The following is a 21,922-nucleotide window of genomic DNA, read 5'->3' on the forward strand; positions in this document are numbered from 1 at the left end:
GTTTCATCTGTATATGGTAACATAGCACGTTCTAAATTCTAATTAATGTTTATTCATTTAATATTACGAAAAACATTTTACTGTACTACAGTTTAAATATTTTTTTAATAAGTAAATAAATTTTAACTTTCAAATAATTTGAAATCTTTTGGGTAATCGTACGATATTTATCAATATATTTTTTCATTTCTTCATCTCTCAACTGAAGCAAACTCTAAAACTTGTAACCTTACTTCTTCTATTTTTATTATTATTAAAAAAACGTCAACTATCACAGATCTGCCTAGATTTATAAGAATTTTGGCGTAACAAAATGGAGGTACATCATTTAATGACACTCAAATTGAGGTTAGATGGATTTGGTACAAGTACCATCAAATAAAGGACGTCACGCTGGGTAATTGAAAGGTAAATTAAATGCTTAATAGAACAAATAATAAAAGAGTGTGCAAATGTAGTTAAATTAGTGAGAAAAATAATAACTATTTAGACAAAGGACAAGTATCAGTGATGATGTAATAATTATGGATTGGATGTTTATAAATAATTTGTTTTTTCCAAACTTTCAATTTTATATTTAAATTTTCGCTTCATTTATTTTACAATGGAGTATATTACACATGTAATGTAATTATAAATACAAGAGAAAGAAAATAAACATCAATTTATGCAATAAGATTATTTTACTATTTCCAATTTGCAACTTACCATGAATTTGTGGTAATGAATTAAAACATAGAAATAAGAAAAAACTATAAAGCGCTATACATCATATGAAACTACAATTACGAACTCGTCCACTGACGTAGATCGTAAAGCCGGATTTTTTTATTTATTGTAATTCTAGAACCGAATTATCGAGAAATTCGTTTTGTATAAATAATCGATTGTTAATCTGCGACGAAGTCTGTCTCTATAAGTTAGTGAATATTAAGTCTTACTTGATAAATAGCGAGTAGTTTAGTCCATAGTTTATTGTTACAAGCGTGAGTGCATAAATAAATGAAAACGATCAAAAAATCTGTAAATAAGTTAGGAGTTTGAAGCCGTTCCGTTCTGAGAACGTACCCCGCGCGTCCACCAAATTTTAGATTCTAATAATACAATAGAACAGGACAGACTTCACGATCTACGTCAGTGGACGAGTTCGTAACACTATTTTTTTCTTAAATTGAACCTAATCAGTGTTATAATTGCTTTTAAATAAAATCGCATTATGGTGGTCAATGTCGATTCGAAAATAACAATTAGTAAATAAACATACGAGGTTTGTCGAAAAGTTCGGTGACTGGCATTAGAAAGAAAAAAAAAACAGGATATAAATTATTTTTCCTAGCCACTTTTTGACCGTATATCGGAAGTCGCAAGTCACCGGATGGCCGAAACGTCCGCGAAACGTCTCCCTCCATCTTGTAGGGAAACGAGAAGTTCGCAAATGGCAGGTCAGGGGAATACGGTGGACGATCAACGCCACAACGAGCCAATAATTGGGGTGCGAACAGAAACGTTATCGTGCAGAACGACCCATTCCCAAGTACTGCCGGATACGTCGTTGCAACCGTTTCAAAACTTCCTAGTACAAAGCGACGTTCACGGAAACGAATTCCAGATCGATAAACTCCATCGTTGTATTCACTTTCGAGCCTCGAGGTTTCCTACTAATCGGCGCATCTTTAGTTGTATTTCGATCGTTATGCGGAAGCGCGTGTTGCCGGACCAGTCACCGAAATTTTCAGATGCACCTCGTAATACCCATTATCGGTCGAATGAAAATCTACAGTTTGTAGTGCGGATCGCACTTTAATGATCCTAAACCATAGATATATGCGTAGTGCAGTCCGTGCGTTCTTAGCCTAACATGACAGAAATGCGAATAAAAAAATAATCCGAAGGGACCGGATCAGGGCTATATGGTGGGTGTTCAATTTTCGTGTATAGTCTTAGAAAGCGTATGAGTGTACACAGGAGCATTGATTTCTTAAAGTAAATCAAAAGGATGTCCTCGAACTCCAAAAACATTGTAGCCATCGCATTTTTAGTGCCTTTCGAGACATTCGTTTCGTTCGTTTTTGCGATACCGTTCCATGGAATCTCTTTTGGATTACGGATCATAGAAACTTGCTCGATCTTCGCGGCAAAGCTCTAAAAATCGCTCACATTCTACTCGACGCCGCTTTTTTTGGTCTGTGCTACAATTTTCTGGAGTAATCACCGCACGTGGATCATCTTCGGATGATTCTCGTCCCCAGCGGTGTTACTCGATCGTGATCGTTTGTGTCGAGCATGTCTAGACTTGTCGCACTCATGGTACGTCTAAGAGGCGCATCGAATGACATAACGTTCAACTCGTATGAATACGCACGTGTTGAATTAAACCGTCTCGTATTGCGAACGATTTTAAGCACGTTTCACATTCGTACGGTTTTTCGTCGGCGTGACGACGCACGTGTCTGATTAAATTACCGCGGTTCGCGAAACATTTCGAACAAATATCACATTCGAACGGTTTTTCTCCGGTGTGAATACGCTCGTGTCGAATTAAATCGCTCCTATAATTGAACATTTTTGAACAAACGTCGCATTTCAATTGTTGTTCGCCGGTGTGGGTACGTTGGTGAATGATCAAATAACTCGATCTTGTAAATAATTTCGAACAAATATCGCATTTGAATTGTTTTTCTCCGGTGTGAATACGCGCGTGTCTATCTAAATCACTTCTAAAATTGAACGCGTTCAAACAAGTGTCGCATTTGAATCGTTGTCCGCCGACGTGACTACGTTTGTGATTCGTCAAATAACTCGATCTTGTGAAAGTTTTCGAACAATTATCGCATTTGAACGGTTTTTCACCTGTGTGTACACGCGCGTGTCTGATTAAACCGTCTTTGATTGCGAACGATTCCAGACACGTTTCACATTCGTACGGTTTTTCGCCCGTGTGAAGACGCACGTGTACCATCAAATTATCACGTTTAGTAAAAGATTTCGAACAATTATCACACTTGAACGGTTTTTCGCCCGTGTGTACACGCACGTGTCTTATTAAATCGCTCCTATAATTGAACATTTTTGAACAAACGTCGCATTTAAATCGTTGTTCACCGGTGTGACTACGTTTATGAATTGTCAAATAACTCGATCTTGTAAATAATTTCGAACAAATATCGCATTTGAAGGGTTTTTCTTCCGTGTGAATACGCGCGTGTCTGATTAAATCGTATTTGATTGCGAACGATTTGAAGCACGTGTCACATTCGTGCGGTTTTTCGCCCGTGTGACGCCGCACGTGTCTGATTAAATCGCTCCTATAATTGAACATTTTTGAACAAACGTCGCACTTCAATTGTTGTTCGCCGGTGTGACTGCGTTTGTGAATCATTAAATAACTCGATCTTGTAAATAATTTCGAACAAATATCGCATTTGAAGGGTTTTTCTTCCGTGTGAATACGCGCGTGTCTGATTAAATCGTATTTGATTGCGAACGATTTGAAACACGTGTCACATTCGTACGGTTTTTCGCCCGTGTGGCGGCGCACGTGTTCCATTAAATTGTCACGTTTAGAAAAAGATTTCGAACAGATATCGCATTTGAAGGGTTTTTCGCCCGTGTGTACACGCACGTGTCGAATTAAATCGCTCCTATAATTGAACATTTTTGAACAAACTTCGCATTTCAGTTGTTGTTCTCCGGTGTGGGTACGTTTGTGAATGACCAAATAACTCGACCTTGTGAACGATTTCGAACAAATTTCACATTCGAACGGTTTTTCTCCGGTGTGAATACGCACGTGTCGAACTAAACTATTTTTAAGCTTGAAGGATTTTACACAAATATCACATTTGAATGGTTTTTCGCTGTTATGGATCGATATATGTTCAACTAAATGTTCTTTAACGGTAAATAATTCAAAACAAGTTTCGCATTTAAAAGTTTTCTCCCCTGTATGAATCCGCAGGTGTTCGATTAAATAATTTCTCTTTCTAAACAATTTGAAACAAGTTTTACATTTATATAGTTTGTTACGGTGAGATTGTATATTTTGTTTTTGTCTGTAATCCCTCGAGTGATTATTAAAACGAGTATTTTTCACAAAATGATTACAAAGAACAAATTTTTTAATGTACAAATTTCCGCATATTTTACAGACAGAAATACCTCCAGGTAAAACCGAATGATTCATAAGTTGCCTTTTCGTTACAATTCCTGTAAATAATAGGAATCAAATCAGATATTACAAGCTATGTCAGTGTCGAAAATTATATAATAAAGAGCTATTGCTAATATTAAACACATTCACTGCCGTGAAATGGATATTCTTTAATAAATGTGCTGGGAACATCGAATTTAGGGAGGGTATAGTGACCCCGAGCACTTAAGGGCCCTGCAAAATTACTAATTCCCATTTTTTTCCAAAAATTGTTTGGAAATTTCAACCCGAATTGATTAATAATACAAATAAAACATGTACATCGTTCTACAATGTTAGATGAGCGATTGTCATCATTAACGTGGCTGTGCATTATAATTTATATTTAATTTGAAATTAATATATTACATTTGAAAGAGTTCGAGCTCATTTTGATTTCCTTAAGTGAATCCCTTGTCTAGCAGATAATGTGGCGTGTAGATTTTGTGTGAAGTGTGAAACATTACAGAACTCCAGAGCACTACACCTGGAGGTGTATGAAATAGGGAGATGAAGATCGCTGGCAATTACAGCCATTCCACATTCTAGATCCTTTGGGTGACAGTGTGATGACACCCCAATATCTACATACATAGATCATCCTTCAATTGTTCCCCAGGCTCACCCTATTGAAAATTATCTACATACATACATACATATCAAGCTAGAATTTGAATTTCCTAAACTTATTACTTATGTACTTAATTTGAACAATTCTTAGAAACTACAGGAAAATCAACTTATTTTACAGAGTTCAATTGATATGAAGTACTATATTGGAGTGAAATAAAACTATTATAAATAATGAGGGCTTTCAATTATTTTAGAAACCTAAATCTTTTATACATAATAATTTCCATGAATTTTATTATTATTAAAGTGCAATTTTTCAGGATCTTTTCTGTGTACTGAGATTTAGTTTTTTGCTACAGTGAAAATTAGTGAATTTTGATAATATATTGCACAGTTAAGCAATTAAATGTTTATATATGGACTTTATTATTCTTATGAAAATTTATCTACTAATAACATCAAATTACCTTGAAATTTTTATTCATAAAGTAGTTGCAGTGGAATTATTTAAAGCAGTTTCAGTAACTTCTAAAATGTTACAATTGTGGAATATAAATCATGAATTTTATATCAAGCCTATTTATTTCTGTTTTATGGCTATTAGGTATATATATGGATAAGTCTTGTAATTAAATAAAATCTACATACCAATTTTTGATGTTTGTATATTATTTTTTAAAACCATATCGCATTTTAGATCTACATCATTCTCTTCGATTTCACTTTTAATATTTTCACATATTTGTTCTAATAATTCTACATTATTCTCATATTTTACAGGCACTGGAAATTCGTTTTTTATAACATTACATATGTTAGGATCATTCGTTTCTTCAATAATTCTATTAAAAGAAAGATTATCCTCAATAGGCACTTTGACAAAAGTATATTCTGGCTCTTTCTTTACTTCCATTATAATTTTTTTATATAAACTGAAAGCAACTAAACATCTGATTTGAATATTTATGACATCATCATCAGTCTTCTTTTTTTCATACTTATATGGATTCCGTATTGTATGACTACTTAAAGATTTATGCTCGATTGTAAGGTTACAATTCTCCAATTGATAAGGATAGAGTTTATGTTTAAATATTCACTTGTTGACACATTTAACTAATTTTGTAGGTCTAAAGCATTTTTTCTATGAATATCTAGATCAAAATTATTTATTATTGATATGTCAAACAAGGCCAACATATATCTGGGTAAACTATCTACCATATCAATTAAAAAATAAGAAGTGCAATTTCGCCATCTCTTAATTTTTCATTGTTACTGTCAATCACTGTCAATATACATGTAAAGAGATTTGTATCCACTGTTTGTTTATTTAGCTAGTAATAGTGAAAGAAAAACTCAATTTATTTATAATTTACCTAATAATGGAGGTGAAACAGGAGCCGGAAAATGTTTTAATTGAAGCGACAACAATTGAAATGAATAAATGTTTTATACCAAATAAAAACGTCGAAGAAATTTATAAGAAAAAACACACTGAAAGTAATATGACGGCAAAGCCAAACGAATTGGTATCAATAAAACAAGAACTTGATATTGATCTATTACCTGATTATTCACAGCAAAAATGTATATATAGTCAAAGTGAAATTAATACCATTGTTGATTGTGTCAAATTGAAAGACAATTTGGTTAAAATAAAGAACGCTAAACATTCAAGAGCAGGTATGTATTGTACTGCAATTTATAATGAATAATAAGGCATATAGTGATGTGAATTGTGGTTAATTTACAAATTGCCTTTGTATGAGGTCTAAACTAACTATAATAATGTTCAAAATGAATCCAGAATTTTTTCAGATAATAAAAAACATTAGTATTCATATTTATTCAGAATTAAAACTTTGTATATTTATTTTTAACTAGTTTTTGATTAGTAATTCTCTATTCTTTGTGTTGAGTAATGTTTTGGTCATTAAAATAGTGAAGGAAGAAAGTTTTTACATTATTTTATGAAAAGTGACTAGGATAAGATTAGTACCAACATCTGATTTAGATGAAACTTTACATGTGAGATGTGTTGGGGATTGGGGTAATGCTATAGAAATTCGTGACTGTGGAAACACTCCCTAGTGGAGAGGAAAATGAATTTCAGTGCCCTGGATGGGTTTTGTAATCGGACAAAAAGGATTTTGGGCTCAGAGCTCGAGGGTATTTGAAAAAAAAGTTGTTAAACTGAAAGTGTAGAGACAAGATTGATACGCAACTAGGAAACTGAGTTAATTTTATCACAAAAGCATGGAAATCACATTTACCTATCATAAATCAACCTAACCTGTTTGTATTGATTCTATCTCAGTGAGAAAAGCTGACAACACTTGACAGGACCACTTTTTAAGTGGTTACCTGTCCTCGTTTCTTTTTGAAGGTCACGGAAGTTGAATAGCTGCTTTACTTGACCATCGAGGCATACTGTGGGCAATATCTGGTTATCCTCGCCTCCATTTCTCCGTGGTTTCTAATTCTCCACGGGAAAAGCTTCTCTGATTACAAATAATGGGTCATTGAAGGTGTCCATATCACTATTTTCGCACCATCGACACCAGAGTTATTTAACCCGGATTCTACTGCAACTTTCAGCGTTATAAGGCTTCCCAGGATAAACCTTTGGGGAGTACGAGACTCCCCTAGATATTTTTACGAAAAAGGCATTTGAAAACTTCTAGAGAAGTAGCAAAAATTCATCTCTGTAACTTGATATATAAAATTTTTTATATCAAAATTACTCTATATTTCTTTTATTGATAAGATTTTTGTCACATTTACTGGTGAGTTGAAAAAATAGTGTTATTATTATTTACAGGAGCTTCAGTTAGAAGAAGTATGAAACTTTGGGTCTTACCTGGTGGTATATTAATTTGTAAGTTGTGCGGAATCTTGTACATTAGAAAAATCGAGTTCTGCCACCACATAACCCAACATATCGTCAATAAAAAACAACTTGGGACACGTAAACATACAAACTACGCCAATGAACAAAATAACAAAGAATCAGAACCCATTGAATTTGCCGTAAAAGATCAATATGAAAATAAATTAACTAAGGAAAGTTTGCAAGATTCCTCCAACGAAACAACCGCTGATACCGGAAAGGGACGTTTCAAGTGCGATTTTTGTTTGCTATGTTTCAAGGTTAAAAGCCATTTTGTGAAACACGTGCGCACTCATACGGGCGAAAAACCTTTCAAATGCGATATTTGTTTGAAACGTTTCAACCAACGTGGCACATTGAACATACACATACGCAGCCACACCGGCGAAAAACCGTTCGAATGCGAAATTTGTTCGAGAAAATTTTCGGTCAAAAGTAGCGTGGTGATACACATGCGCCGCCACACCGGCGAAAAACCGTTCGAATGCGAATTTTGCCCGAAACGGTTCACGGTTAAAAATCATTTAATCAAACACACGCGTACCCACACCGGCGATAAACCGTACCAGTGCGAATTCTGTTCCAAAGTTTTCACAGTCGAAAATCATTTGGTCGAACATAAGCGCAGTCACACCGGCGAGAAACCTTACAAATGCGATATATGTTTGAAAATATTCGCGCGCAGAACGCATCTAGTTCGACACAAGCGTTGCCACACGGGAGAGAAACCGTTCGAATGCGAACTATGCCAGAAATGTTTTTGCGAAAAGGGCGCTTTAAATAAACATTTGCGTCGACACGCCGGCGACAAGCCGCACAAATGCGACATTTGTCTGAAATCGTTTACGGAAAGAGGCACTTTGAATAAACACATGCTGTGGCATACCGGCGAAAAACCGTTCAAATGCGACGTCTGTTTCAAATCGTTCACGTGTAAAAGAAGTTTGGGTAGACACGTCCCAATACACACCGGCGAGAAACCTTTCAAATGCGAATCTTGCCCAAAAGCCTTCATACTTAAAAGCCATTTGATCCAACACCTGAACGGTCACAGAGACAACAAACGATTCCAATGTAAAATTTGTATGAAACATTTCACCCAGCGAGGCACTTTGAATGTCCACACGCGCATCCATACCGGCGAAAAACCATTCAAATGCGACACGTGCCCGAAGATTTTCGCCTGTAGGAGTCATTTGGTGCGACACACGCGTTGCCATACCGGCGAACGACCGTACGAATGTGATATCTGTTCGAAATCTTTCGGCGAACGGGGCTCTTTGAATGGACACAAGCGCGGTCATACCGGCGAGAAACCCTTCAAATGCGACATTTGTTCGAAATATTTCACTCAGAGAAGTAGTTTGAATAAACATATGCGGTATCACACTGGCGAAAAATCCTTCAAATGTGATATTTGTTTCAAAATTTTTATACGTTCAACTCATTTGGATCAACATATGCTTTGTCATACCGGCGAGAAACCCTTCAAATGCGACGTCTGTTCTAAATCGTTCAGGTGCAAGAGTAATTTGACTCAACACTTTCGGTGTCATACCGGCGAAAAACCATTCAAATGCGACATTTGCTCAAAATTCTTCAGGTGCAAAAGTAATTTAGTGCAACACACGCGACGTCATAATGTTGAACGAAATATCGCATTTACACATAAATAAGAAGGCTGCTACTTAAGTTTTGACATTGACATATGTCGTTGTCATATCACAAAAGACGATCGCCCTTCCTCCAAAACGTCCCTAAACCAAAATTGATGATTCTGAGCAGTGTACAATCGTAATAAACCCGATTTTTGGGTCGACGTACGGCAATGGATGAAATATGGCTGTATCTTTTCACAACGGAGTCCAATCGACATTTAAAAGAGTGGATTGCACGTGATAAACCGACTCCAAAACGTGGAAACTCGCAAAAATCGACTGGCAAAGTTATAGCTCCAGTATTTAAGGATGCGCATGGTGGGAGAAATCCACAAACATCGGTTAATACTTGGCGTTGTTGGAACATTTGAATGACGAAATCGTGGAAAACCGGCTCATCAAAAGAATGCATCGCGCCATAAATCACTAGAAACGAATTAATTGAGCGTCAAATTGCTCCCACATTCACCGTATTCTCCATATCTGAGTCCCAGCGATTTTTTCTTGTTCTCAGAACTTAGGGGATGCTCGCCAGACGGACATTTTGCGCCTATGGAGTGGTTATCACCAAAATGGCGATAACCACTCTAATTTGAGGCTGAAAATAAATCGCTCTATCAAAAAATGTCTTTAAAGTAAATCACAGAAAATAGTTTCCATCACTATGCTGTCATTTTGACCTTGAAAAGTGCTCTGTACATTTTAAGCAGACTGCCGCTCTAAAAGGGCTCAATTTCGAGGCTTCCGAATGCGAGAATTATCGTTCTGAAGACTGTGATCAATTCTGGCGTGCTACAGAACCTCCTGACCTGAGTTTTTTGACCAAACAGGAAAATGGAGACGGAAATCAGCAACAAACTGAAAGAGGTAGACCTGCACGAGCATGGAGAGGAACTATCGATAAAGAACTGCAACAGATAAACTCAACATGGACATATGCCAAAGAAATAGCAAAAACAGAAGAAAATGGAGAGCCTTCGTCAACTAAATTGGAAGGAATTTACAAACCACGACCTCTACAATCTGTAGTTGGTATATATTGAAATTTTTGATGCAACGATGAAACCTCTTTTGCTGTTATTAATTCCTTGCATAATTTCGGCACTCTCCAAAGATGTCAAGTGAAAGTAGGACACTGCTGTTTGACTTTCCTGTCAAACTTCCTGTCACAACTCAACTCAAGTACTCTGCGTAGCTTCGGATCGTTGTATCAGTCGCCCTTCCTCCAAAACATCCCCAAACCATCGCCGTGTTTTACAGTTGGGATTACACATGGATTTAACATCCGACCTGCGCACAAACTCTCTTCTTTTAGTCCCAAAAACCTCAAACTATCTCCCAATCGCCTTTCCACTATTGAAGTACTCAAAGGTAGATCCCTAGATTCATCGATCTGAGCTGGGCCTGCGAGTCGTTGATCACTTTTACTGATACGTTTATCTTCAGCGGTTGTGGTCTTTCGAAGTCGCCCTAAACGTTCTCTATCTTTTGCCGAGACTATGAACACAAGTTTTAACCGATAGTTCCTTGGTTTTCCATTTCAAAACTTACAAGTCTGAATTGGCGAGAACGAAAACGAGTATCGCAAATATATGTTATGGGTCAAATGGGACTAAACTACGATCATAAACACAGTTAGAAAATAATAAACAATTCAGCCTGTATTGTACTAACAGAGGCTGTGGAAATGGACTACAGACTAAGCAACTGCTCTGGACGAACTTGTGATAAAGCAGAACAAGTGTCCGAAGAAAGCATTGATGTATCGATCGCTGAGTAGAAGAAGACGAGGAAGACCTTCCAGGAACTGGAAGGAAGGAATTGCACAGACCATGAAAGACAGAGCTATCCAGGAAAGTGTATTTCGAAATTTTTGGCAGGTAGTGTAGACCTAGGATTCTGGACTATTAGATTGTTGAATGTATAATTGGATATCATATCATTTTTGGAGTTTTTGGAAATGGAGATAACAGATAGTAGATAACATTCAGTATTATTCCAATAATATTTAATACTCAAGTATTAGTAAGTAACTCAAGTATTTCGTAGTATTAATTTTAAGCATCCTCAAATGACATGACAAGCTTTTAAAAAATAATTTGTATCGGAAATTCTGGAATAAAAATTTTATATATATTTCAAATCTTTCATTTTCCGGTTAATATCATTTCTTATTATATTAAAATGGTACAGTCTATTCCAATACGTATAAAAGTTGAATAATAACTTCACTCAAAAAGTTTCAAGCGCCGCCATGTTGCACTGTTGCTGTCAGTTCTAGTCGGAGCGCTCTGCGTGTAAATAGGAGTGAGCGGCTGCTTATTAAAAGTTAACCTTTCAACAACCGTTGACATGAAGCCGTCTCTGATTGAGGAACAGCACATAAACACCAAGCTAGGCAAAAATGGTCGAAGGAACGAACCGTGAAGGCCGAGGACGCTCGTCTTCATCGATGAAAATGTTCGGGGTTGTGTTCTTAAAGACCATAGACAATCAGACTGACAGTTGACGTGCTGTCAATCCCCAAAACACGAAAGTCTGACACAATAATTTGAAATAAGGAAATTGTGTGCGAAAATCGTACCGAAGCTTGATTCTAGGTGTATAGTTCATGAGGAAAGAAAGTGAACGGAAATTTTGAGGTGTCTCAGAAGCTCTTGTGTCCCGAGTTCGATCGGATTTGGCACAAGGAGGCAGGTGGATCTCTCATCAAGAAAATGCGCCCAGTCACTCGTTGTTCATGAGACAATCCACCTAATTCACACGATTTAACTCCTTGTGACTCATTCTTGTTACAAAGTGGTTCTTCGAGGGCGGCATTTGGGAGATGTGGAAGTCATCAAGGCAGAAACGTCACAGCAACTGAACAGCATCACAACTGGAGACTTTCAGCCAGTGGAAACGGCCTTAAAAGAGAGTACTTCGAGGATTTCCTTAATAGTTGTAGAAATAAAGTTATTATTCAGCTTTTATACGTATTTTCTGGACAAAACTTTTTCGTGCGATGATTTTCGACGTGGATTAAACCAACATCGGTGCTGTGCATAAACTGTTATTGCAAAATTGACATGTGACATATAGTGAGATTGAGGCATATTTTGGCGTTAGTTCCACTCGCATACAGTCGAGATTGCATGAACAATTGGCTGTCAAAAAGATTTGTTCGCGTTGGATATCGTATAATTTGACAATCGCTCAATAAAGATCTTGTCATTTGGTGCAAAAAATGCTAAAAAACTTTAATCGCCAGGCTTCAAACGACGTGACAGGCGGCGAATCGTGTATCTGAACCCGAAACTAAACAACAATCGACTGTAGAGGTAAAGTTTATAGAAAAACAACATGTATTAAATTAGTGCTTTTATTATAGTGTGACATTGATGTCTAAAAAAAAGAAGAAGATAATTAACCGCCTTTTTTAATTACAAAAATTGTGTGTTGTTTAATTTAGCTGCGAAAATTTGTATCGTAAGGATTTAGCAGTTTTAATCATCACAATGTCATTCTAGATTTAAAGTAACCATTTTGCTCAGACGATTTTGAGTCTCTTCTTCTTTCGAATGATATTCATAAATAATTTGAGATCAAAAATGGATTTAGTAGGTTCACAAGCGATGATATGTGATTTTAAACACTTTTATTTATTAGTAAACATTCTAAAATTCAAATTTCAACAACGTTTTCGTTAGTTTTACAACTAGGAGGACTGATTTGATTACGACTTGGCAATCCTGTAGATTTCTGATAGGTTAGCCAGTTTTACACAACACTTTTGACATATGATTGACAATTGACAACAAATAGTGTCCATTTTGTTCCTTCTTGCGTTCTTGTTATTTTTTATTGAAATATAAAAACAGTTCTTGTCAGGACTTGTGAAAATGGACTCTGATAATAAGTACTAGCAGAAATATTTACCCCCCTCCCCCCCAAAAAAGGAGCTCAGTAATTTTTAAACTAGGAACGCCATTTTAGAGAACCTGAATCACACCACTAGAAAATTTACTAGCAAAATTGTTCGTTAACAACGATTTTGATCCTCAAGTTGGTGTAAAATATAAATTTTTCAAAAAAAAAACAAAATAAAAGCACCCTAAATTACGTGAGTTTGCCCTCTTGATTTAATTTTGTTTCGAGGAAAAATAATCGAGACTCTATAAGGAGGTGTCCACTTATTTTTAGGGGGCGTCAAAACACCCTGGACACGCCCAGTTGTTGCGCTTCTGAATCTATCAGAGACCAGTTGAATGTGATGAAGTTCTTGGTCGTTTATTTATGTAGTAATAATGGGGAAATTGGGGAAAATAGTTTATTCATCTTGGATACAATCATAATTGTATGTACCTATATAGATTTATTAAAAAGTGCACACAAATTAAAAATTACAATGCGATAAAACGACAACTTAGGTTAGGTTACACAGTACAAAAATAAAAATTCAATATATTCAGATTGTAGAAATTGATTTTGATTTATTTTTTGAGAGAAACATTGTTTACTGAACGTGAAGTAGACTTAAAAAAGCGACGATATTGATCATTTCTTTGCATCAAAGAATTCTATAGATTTGAAAATTAATAATTTTATTTTGATCAAAATAATCAAGTGAAGCTTCAAATATGGTCTTTGTTATGAGTTGTCTAGAGATCCTTCTTCTAAAATTGGACAAAAACTCTTATTTTCAAAAAACTAGAAACTGAACTTTTATTGTCAAAGCCGGATTAAGTTGGGGGCTTGGGGGGGCTATAGCCCCGGGCCCCATCATTTGGAAAACATTCTGTAGTACTCAAAACAGCATATAAATGTATAATCGAATGTATATATTGTTACTGAGTTTCTAAAATATAGTTATAATAAATAATTTTGAGATAATATATGTAACAATTATTTGTACAGGAAATATGTAGTATAATTAATTTATTGGAAATGTTTTTCCGGGTTTTCGAATTCCTTAAGGGGGCCCCATCATTATTCCAGCCCCGGACCTTATAAATCTTTTTTTGTACATGCCTAAACAAATTTCTCACATTTCAAACTATGTGTGCGAATGTGTTTAAGTAAGTTACTTTTAATGTTGAACGATTTAGAGCATATTTCACACTTGAATGGTTTTTCTCCTGTATGTACAAACATGTGACGCACCAAACTACTTTTAATTGAGAAATTTTTGTAACAAACTTCACAGTGATAAGGCTTTTCACCAGTGTGATTGCGGATATGTCTAATTAAACTACTTTTGACCGTGAAACATTTCAAACAAGTTTCACATTTAAATGGTTTTTCACCAGTGTGACAACGCATATGTTTAACTAAGCTGCTTTGGACTGTGAACAATTTGGAACAAATTTCACATTTATGTGGTTTTTCTCCGGTGTGACAGCGCATGTGATAAACTAAACTTCCTTTCCATGTGAACAATTTGGAACAAATTTCACATTTATGTGGTTTTTCTCCTGTGTGACTGCGCTTGTGTCTGGATAAATTACTTTTGAGTGTGAACAATTTGAAACAAATTTCACATTTGAATGGTTCTTCCCTTGTATGAGTTCTGTTATGTTTAACTAAATCATTTGATACTGAGAATAATTTAGAACAAATTTCACATTTGAAAGGTTTTTCTTTAATATGAATTCTCTTTGTGTGCCTTACTAAATCTCTTCTTCTAGCGAAAAACTTTGTGCAAATATCACATTTGAATGGCTTTTCCTCGGTATGACAACTCATATGTTCAACCAAACCACTTCGAACTGTGAATAATTTTAAACAAATTTCACATTTGAATGGTTTTTCTCCTGTGTGACGAAGCATATGGTGAATTAAATTTCGTTTGCATGTGAACGATTTGGAACAAATTTTACAAGTAAATGGTTTTTCTCCAGTGTGAATACGTGTGTGTCTAACTAACTTACTTTTACATTTGAACATTTTTAAACAAATGTCGCATTCAAATAATTTTTTATCACCTACATTATACAGTTTGTCTTTTATATGTTTTGATATATCCAGTGATTTACAATCAAATAATTCACGTTTAATATGATGATTCATTGTTTCAATTGATTTTATACTGTTATTAGTTGTATGAAAACGTCTTTTCTTGACAAAATGTCGTGCAACATGATAAATGAGTTGAAATTTCTTAGCGAATAAATTTCCACAGAGCCTACAAATTGATATACCACCGAGGAGGACCCAGTTCTTCATATGGTTTAGTTGGAAAGTTTCTGTGGATAAATATTTTAGATTTAGTTAGCTTTAATTCACTAACAAAAAAATATATAACATTTTTGAATTATGAAAAATATTAACAGAACTTACTTCAACAGGGTTTTGATGTGTTTTAAGGGGGATTTAAAAAGTTTTAACCAATTTTCTATAAACATTGTAACAAGATAAATACCATGTACAATATAAGAGAAATTCAAGAATGAAGATCTGTTGGAGCTGAAGATTAAGTTTATGTACTAATAATTGATATTGTTTTTACTAAATAATTTAAGAAATTTTACTGAATCACTAGTTTTTACATACCTTTTTGTAACCAATTTTTTCTGGTCAATTTGCCATTTTGATTGATGTCCAATTTAAGTGGCCGCTGTGAATGGTTAGTACCTTGATCAACATCCTTCTCTTGTTTAATTCCAACAAAACTTTTTAGATTATTGTCAATTTCATTTGGACAAAATTGCTCTACTGTTTCAGCTTTTTGATGAATCATTGCATTGCCTGGGTTTGTGCTTGATAGCTGTTTATCTTCCTTTTGATCCCTATCAATGTCCAAGTCTTCTTGTTTTATTGAAACTAGCTCATATTTGGTGAAATTAATCATGTGATTATCATCTTTTCCACCAAGAGAGAGTTGTTTGTTTTGTTCATGTTTGTAATTTTCATCAAATATATCATTTGATTCTTGTTTTACATCCATGTTACAGAAAAATGGAATTTATTGCCAATTTTTTTCAGATAAATAACTTTATTTTAAAAAGTAGAAAGAACATCTTGGAATCTTTGGATTATATTAAGATTAAGTAAATCCTCAACTCCTTTGGCACAACTGACAAATTTCAGTGGTAGAAAGTGCCTAAGAAATTACGAAAACATTAATCTTCCCAGATCAATCATACACCACTTATGTTGTATAATTTTTGGTATTACTACTTATTATGAACATGTGTTTATTGAAATAAATATAATTTTTTTGAACTTCAGAAAATCTCGGCCTGGGTTAGGATTCTCAATCTATTTCATCCAAGATTTTAGTTTACAAAATTCCTAACATATCATTTATATGTTGGCTATAGAAGTTTTTACCTACCTAGTGAATATAAATTTTTACCTATTTTATTTCTCCATTTTTCAAAAACGATAATGTCTGTGGTTTTTAATTTAGACCTAAAGTCGTTTAATTATCTTAATATTTAATAAAATTTTTATTCCCAATATTTACAAACAAGCACCTCCACAATTTAGAAACAAAATATTATGTTCGTTTCAACAACTGTCAAAAGTGATCCGAGCAAAAGCACGGAATTGAAAATTCTGTGACAATAGGCACATCCATTTTGAGCGTTCCAAAATGCAATGACTACTCTGTTTCAACGAGCCTTTTAATTAATTTTGGACTATTCTTAAATCGTAAGAAACGTTGGTGGTATTTTCTGGAATTCTTACTCAAAATAAATTTCTATATAGACTTTGTTTCTAATTAGACATTGTTAAATTTGTTCCTCTATATCATACACACGGTACTTTGTCGATGGTCTATCTCTATACATAGATTTACTAAAACTATGATCGGTTCAACCAATCATGATCTAAATGTTCGGAAAGTAATCCCGATCCAGTTCACTGTTTGAAATTTGAACCTAGTAAACATTTTATTGTTTTTTCGTTTAATTCTGAATCTTAAAACTTATCAATACATTAAACTTGCTTATCGGTATAGAAAGTCGTAAAGTGCTTGTGTGATGGTAAAGTTTACAAAGTGACTTGAATGTAGGCTGGACATCGTGTATAAGTCTTGTCAGTTAATTCAAATGACAAGCCTCTTTAATTTGTAAACAATGTATTTTGTCAGAAATAATTGTATAAATTTTGAATATTAAATCGAGATATACGGTTTCAAGAACCAATCTATCCGCAAAAAATAATATAAATTTTTATTACACAGTATCCAGATGTTTTAGGGTAAGTTATCGGGGATTGTAACTAACTCGTAATAATAATGAAATTCAGGAGAATAGTTTATTCATTTTAGATATAATCATAATGTACCTATAAAATAGATTCAATAAAAAGTGAATACAAATTACAATGCAACAAAATGACAAATAACACTGTAAAAAAATAGAAATTTTAATTGGTATAAATTTTTTCTATAATAATTTATAAATATTTGCAGTGCTGCCACATATTTTTTGAGAGTCATTTCTTACTGAACATGAAGTAATCTTGAAAAAGCTACGACACTGATTTAGTTTTTTTGCATAAAGATCACATTTTTCATTCTGAATAAAAATAATCAAGTGAAGCTTCGAGCCTGCTCTTTGTTCAAGTTGTAAAGAGAAACTTTAAAATTGGACAATAGAATTTTTTTCTAAAAAACCAGTCACTGAACTTTTGTTGTACATGCTTAAACCAATTTCTCACATTTCAAACTATGTGTGCAAATGTGTTTTAGTAAGTTACTTTTTCTATAAAACAATTTAGAGCATATTTCACACTTGAATGGTTTTTCTCCTGTATGTACAAACATATGTTGTACCAAACTACTTTTAGCTGAGAAACTTTTGTAACAAACTTCACAGTGATAAGGTTTTTCACCAGTGTGATTGCGGATATGTCTAACCAAGTTACTTTTGAGTGTGAAAGATTTCAAACAAGTTTCACATTTAAATGGTTTTTCCCCAGTGTGACAACCCATATGTTTAACTAAGCTGCTTTGGACTGTGAACAGTTTGGAACAAATTTCGCATTCAAACGATTTTTCATTTGTGTGAATCTTTTTATGATTGAATAAATAACTTGATTCTGTAAAAGATTTTGAACAAATGTCACATTTGAAAGTTTTTTCTCTAATGTGAATTCTCTTTGCGTGTCTTATTAAATCTCTTCTTCTAGCGAAAAATTTAGTGCAACTATCACATTTAAATGGTTTTTCCCCAGTGTGACAACGCATATGTTGAACTAAGCTGCTTCGAACTGAGAACAATTTGGAACAAATTTCACAAGTAAATGGTTTTTCGCCAGTGTGACTGCGCATGTGATGAACTAAATTTCGTTTGCAAGTGAACAATTTAGAACAAAGTTTACAAGTAAATGGTTTTTCGCCAGTGTGACTGCGCATGTGTCTGGCTAAATTAGTTTTAAGTGTAAACCGTTTGCAACAAGTTTCACAGTTGAATGGTTTTTCACTTGCATGAATTTTGTTGTGTTTAACTAAATCACTTGATTCTGCGAATAATTTAGAACAAATTTCACATTTGAAAGGTTTTTCTGTACTATGGATTCTCTTTGTGTGCCTTACTAAATCTCTTTTTCTAGCAAAAAACTTTGTGCAAATATCACATTTGAATGGCTTTTCCTCGGTATGACAACTCATATGTTCAACCAAACCACTTCGAGCTGTGAATAATTTTAAACAAATGTCACATTTGAACGGCTTATCTCCTGTGTGACAAAGCATATGTTGAGTTAAAATTCGTTTGCACGGGAACGATTTGGAACAAATTTTACAAGATAATAATTTTTCTCCAGTGTGAATACGCGTGTGACTAACTAACTTACTTTTACATTTAAACATTTTTAAACAAATGTCACATTGAAATAATTTTTTATCACCTATATTACACAGTTTGTCTTTTATATTTTTTGATATATCCAGTGATTTACAATCAAATAATTCACGTTTAATATGACGATTCATTGTTTCAATTGATTTTATACTGTTCTTAGTTGTATGAAAACGTCTTTTCTTGACAAAATGTCGTGCAACATGATAATTGAGTTGAAATTTCTTAGCGAATAAATTTCCACAGAGCCTACAAATTGATATACCACCCAAGAGGATCCAGCTCTTCATATGGTTTAGTTGGAAAGTTTCTGTGGATAAATATTTTAGATTTAGTTAGAATATGTAGGTTTTCATGTATTTTATGCTCTAATTCAAATATAACATTTTTAAATTTTGAAAACAATTAATAGAACTTACTTCATCAGCATATTGAAGAAAAATTCCTTACATTTACACATTTCTCAAGATATTGACATGCAAATTTGGCTGTTTCAATATTAATTTAGTTTACTTTTGGAAGACCTACTTAAACTTTTATGCTTATATTCAAATTTGTTTATTTCTTTAATATTTATTGAATCAGTGAATAAAAATATCAATATTTATATTCTCAGCTTTATCAAATGAATCATATTTTATGTGAGTATCGAAAATTACTATGGAGCATGAAGAACAGAGACTTCCCATTTGAAATGGTAACAATGACCACTAATCATGGGTTAATGAAGATCTTCAGCAAGTTCGAAATGTATTTCTTAAGTATATAGCTAGCACAAGGTGATGGACTGGGTATTTTTGGATCAAAATGAAGGCTCTCTATACTGTTATGAAAAACACTCACTATTCTACAAGCACAGTTGCGAGCAATAAACCTCGCTAGAATGCACATTTACATTATCGCCAATAACCAAGAGCTATAAAGACCCTAGATACTGTTGAGTGCATGGTATGGAAATATAAACAAACTCTAAAATCACTAACCAAGTACCAGGAATAAAGTAACCCTAATGTGACTACAGAGGTGTACCAGGTAATGAGGAAGCAGACAGCTTGGCCAATAAAGGGACAACTACACAATACTTTGGAACAAGAGCCCTATAAAAATAGCCTCTTTGAGAGGGATCTTTTCTTTTTAGAAAAAACAGTGAAATGCAGAGTGATGCACAAAATATTTCTTTAGGTATAGGTGCAGAGAGTGGGTGGAAAACCAAAATGAATTCCCAATACAATCTAAATCTAACAGACTGAGAAATCTAACACAATGAGATTGTGTATGTAATTGTGAAAAAAAATAATCAACAAATAAAAATATAAAATGGATTTGACTTCATTATATTAGTATTAGATATTAATTATAATTTAATAAATTTTACTGATTAGTTTTTACTTACCTTTTTGTAACCAATTTATTCTGGCCAATTTGCCATTTTGATTGTTGTCCAATTTAAGTGCCCACTGTGAATGGATAGTACCTTGATCAACATCCTTCTCCTGTTTAATTCTAACAAAACTTTGGAGATTATTGTCAATTTCATTTGGACAAAATTGCTCTACTGTTTCAGCTTTTTGATGAATTACTGCATTGTCTAGGTTTGTGCTTGAGAGCTGTGTATCTTCCTTTTGATCCCTATCAATGTCCAAGTCTTCTTGTTTTATTGAAACTAGCTCATATTTGGTGAAATTAATCATGTGATTATCATCTTTTCCACCAAGAAAGAGTTGTTTGTTTTGTTCATGTTTGTAATTTTCATCAAATATATCAATTGGTTCTTGTTTTACATCCATGTTACAGAAAAATGGAATTTATTGCCAATTTTTTCAGATAAATAACTTTATTTTAAAAAGAAAAAACAACATCTTGGAACCTTAGAAATTACAAAAAATAATTAATTTTCGGAGATCAATTGTACACCACTTATGTTGCATAATAATGTGGAATTGCACATCAAATATAAAACTATTTTAATAATGAAATTTGAAAATTAATTACATAATTTTGGTATTACTAGTTAATACGAACATAAGTTTATTGAAGTAAATACACTTTTTTGTATTAAACTTCAGTAAAACTCAGTCTGAGTTAGAATCCACAATCTATTTTATTCAAGATTATAGTTTTGAGAAGCCCTAACGTATCACCTAGTAAACATCTATTTCATCATTTTTCAAACATGTTGATAAAGAATGTGGTTTTTAATTTGATTTTTCATTAAGTATATCTGAATGTTTAGATAGTATAGGATCTAATTTGCTCATATTAGTTTTCAGGATACAATACTAATTTGATTGACAGTTATTACTCACCTAGATTGGTTAATTTATTTTAATATTAAATATTCAATAAAACCTCATAGTATTTTAATTCCCAATTTTAACAGACAACAATACATATACATACCACAGAATATATCTTCGTTGGGTATGTTTTTTTGTTGCACACTTCTGACACAATTAATATGTTCGTTTCAACAACTGTCAAAAATAAAATGAGCAATACGCGTATCCATTTGGAGCGTTCCAAAATGCAATGAATGAACTTTTAGATGATAATCGGGTAAATCCGATTTTAGTTTCCGAGAAATGTTTGTGTGATGCTCAATCGCCGATAATTGCTCAATTTATTAAAGTCTATAAACACGCAAAAGCTATACAGTTAACGCACGAAACTAAAGTAATAAAAATGAGAGATTTTTTCAGTTGTTTAAATTTGAGTTTTCAAATTGAACGTCATGTTCGGAAAGTGATCAAAATCATTTGGTGTTTCCACTAAAGTACTTTGACAATTGATGAAATAAAAAGGATTTCCTTCAAACAGA

The 21,922-nt window shown here is 33.8% G+C and overlaps 3 protein-coding genes across 3 annotated transcripts; 1 reads left to right on the plus strand and 2 right to left on the minus strand.

Moving 5' to 3' along the window:
• Positions 1-1,943: 1,943 nt before the first annotated feature.
• Positions 1,944-16,782, minus strand: LOC130447825 (uncharacterized). Its single transcript, XM_056784858.1, has 7 exons — positions 16,629-16,782; positions 15,845-16,394; positions 14,326-15,537; positions 10,604-10,810; positions 8,673-9,057; positions 5,411-5,694; positions 1,944-4,206 (listed from the first exon to the last, which is right to left on the minus strand). Exons 2-7 carry the CDS (start codon positions 16,236-16,238, stop codon positions 2,342-2,344), a joined length of 4,347 nt encoding a protein of 1,448 aa, XP_056640836.1. The 5' UTR covers positions 16,239-16,394; positions 16,629-16,782; the 3' UTR covers positions 1,944-2,341.
• Positions 6,040-11,449, plus strand: LOC130447525 (zinc finger protein 260-like). The gene is made up of 2 exons (XM_056784391.1): positions 6,040-6,448; positions 7,587-11,449. The coding sequence occupies exons 1-2, from the start codon at positions 6,148-6,150 to the stop codon at positions 9,329-9,331; spliced, it is 2,046 nt and encodes a 681-aa protein (XP_056640369.1). The 5' UTR covers positions 6,040-6,147; the 3' UTR covers positions 9,332-11,449.
• A 718-nt stretch (positions 16,783-17,500) lies between the features above and the next one.
• Positions 17,501-21,592, minus strand: LOC130447552 (gastrula zinc finger protein XlCGF57.1-like). Its single transcript, XM_056784427.1, has 3 exons — positions 21,411-21,592; positions 20,498-20,971; positions 17,501-19,414 (listed from the first exon to the last, which is right to left on the minus strand). The coding sequence occupies exons 2-3, from the start codon at positions 20,889-20,891 to the stop codon at positions 17,946-17,948; spliced, it is 1,863 nt and encodes a 620-aa protein (XP_056640405.1). The 5' UTR covers positions 20,892-20,971; positions 21,411-21,592; the 3' UTR covers positions 17,501-17,945.
• Between the last annotated feature and the right edge of the window lie 330 nt (positions 21,593-21,922).

This window comes from Diorhabda sublineata, chromosome 8, assembly GCF_026230105.1.
Source record: "Diorhabda sublineata isolate icDioSubl1.1 chromosome 8, icDioSubl1.1, whole genome shotgun sequence".
Taxonomy (NCBI): domain Eukaryota; kingdom Metazoa; phylum Arthropoda; class Insecta; order Coleoptera; family Chrysomelidae; genus Diorhabda; species Diorhabda sublineata.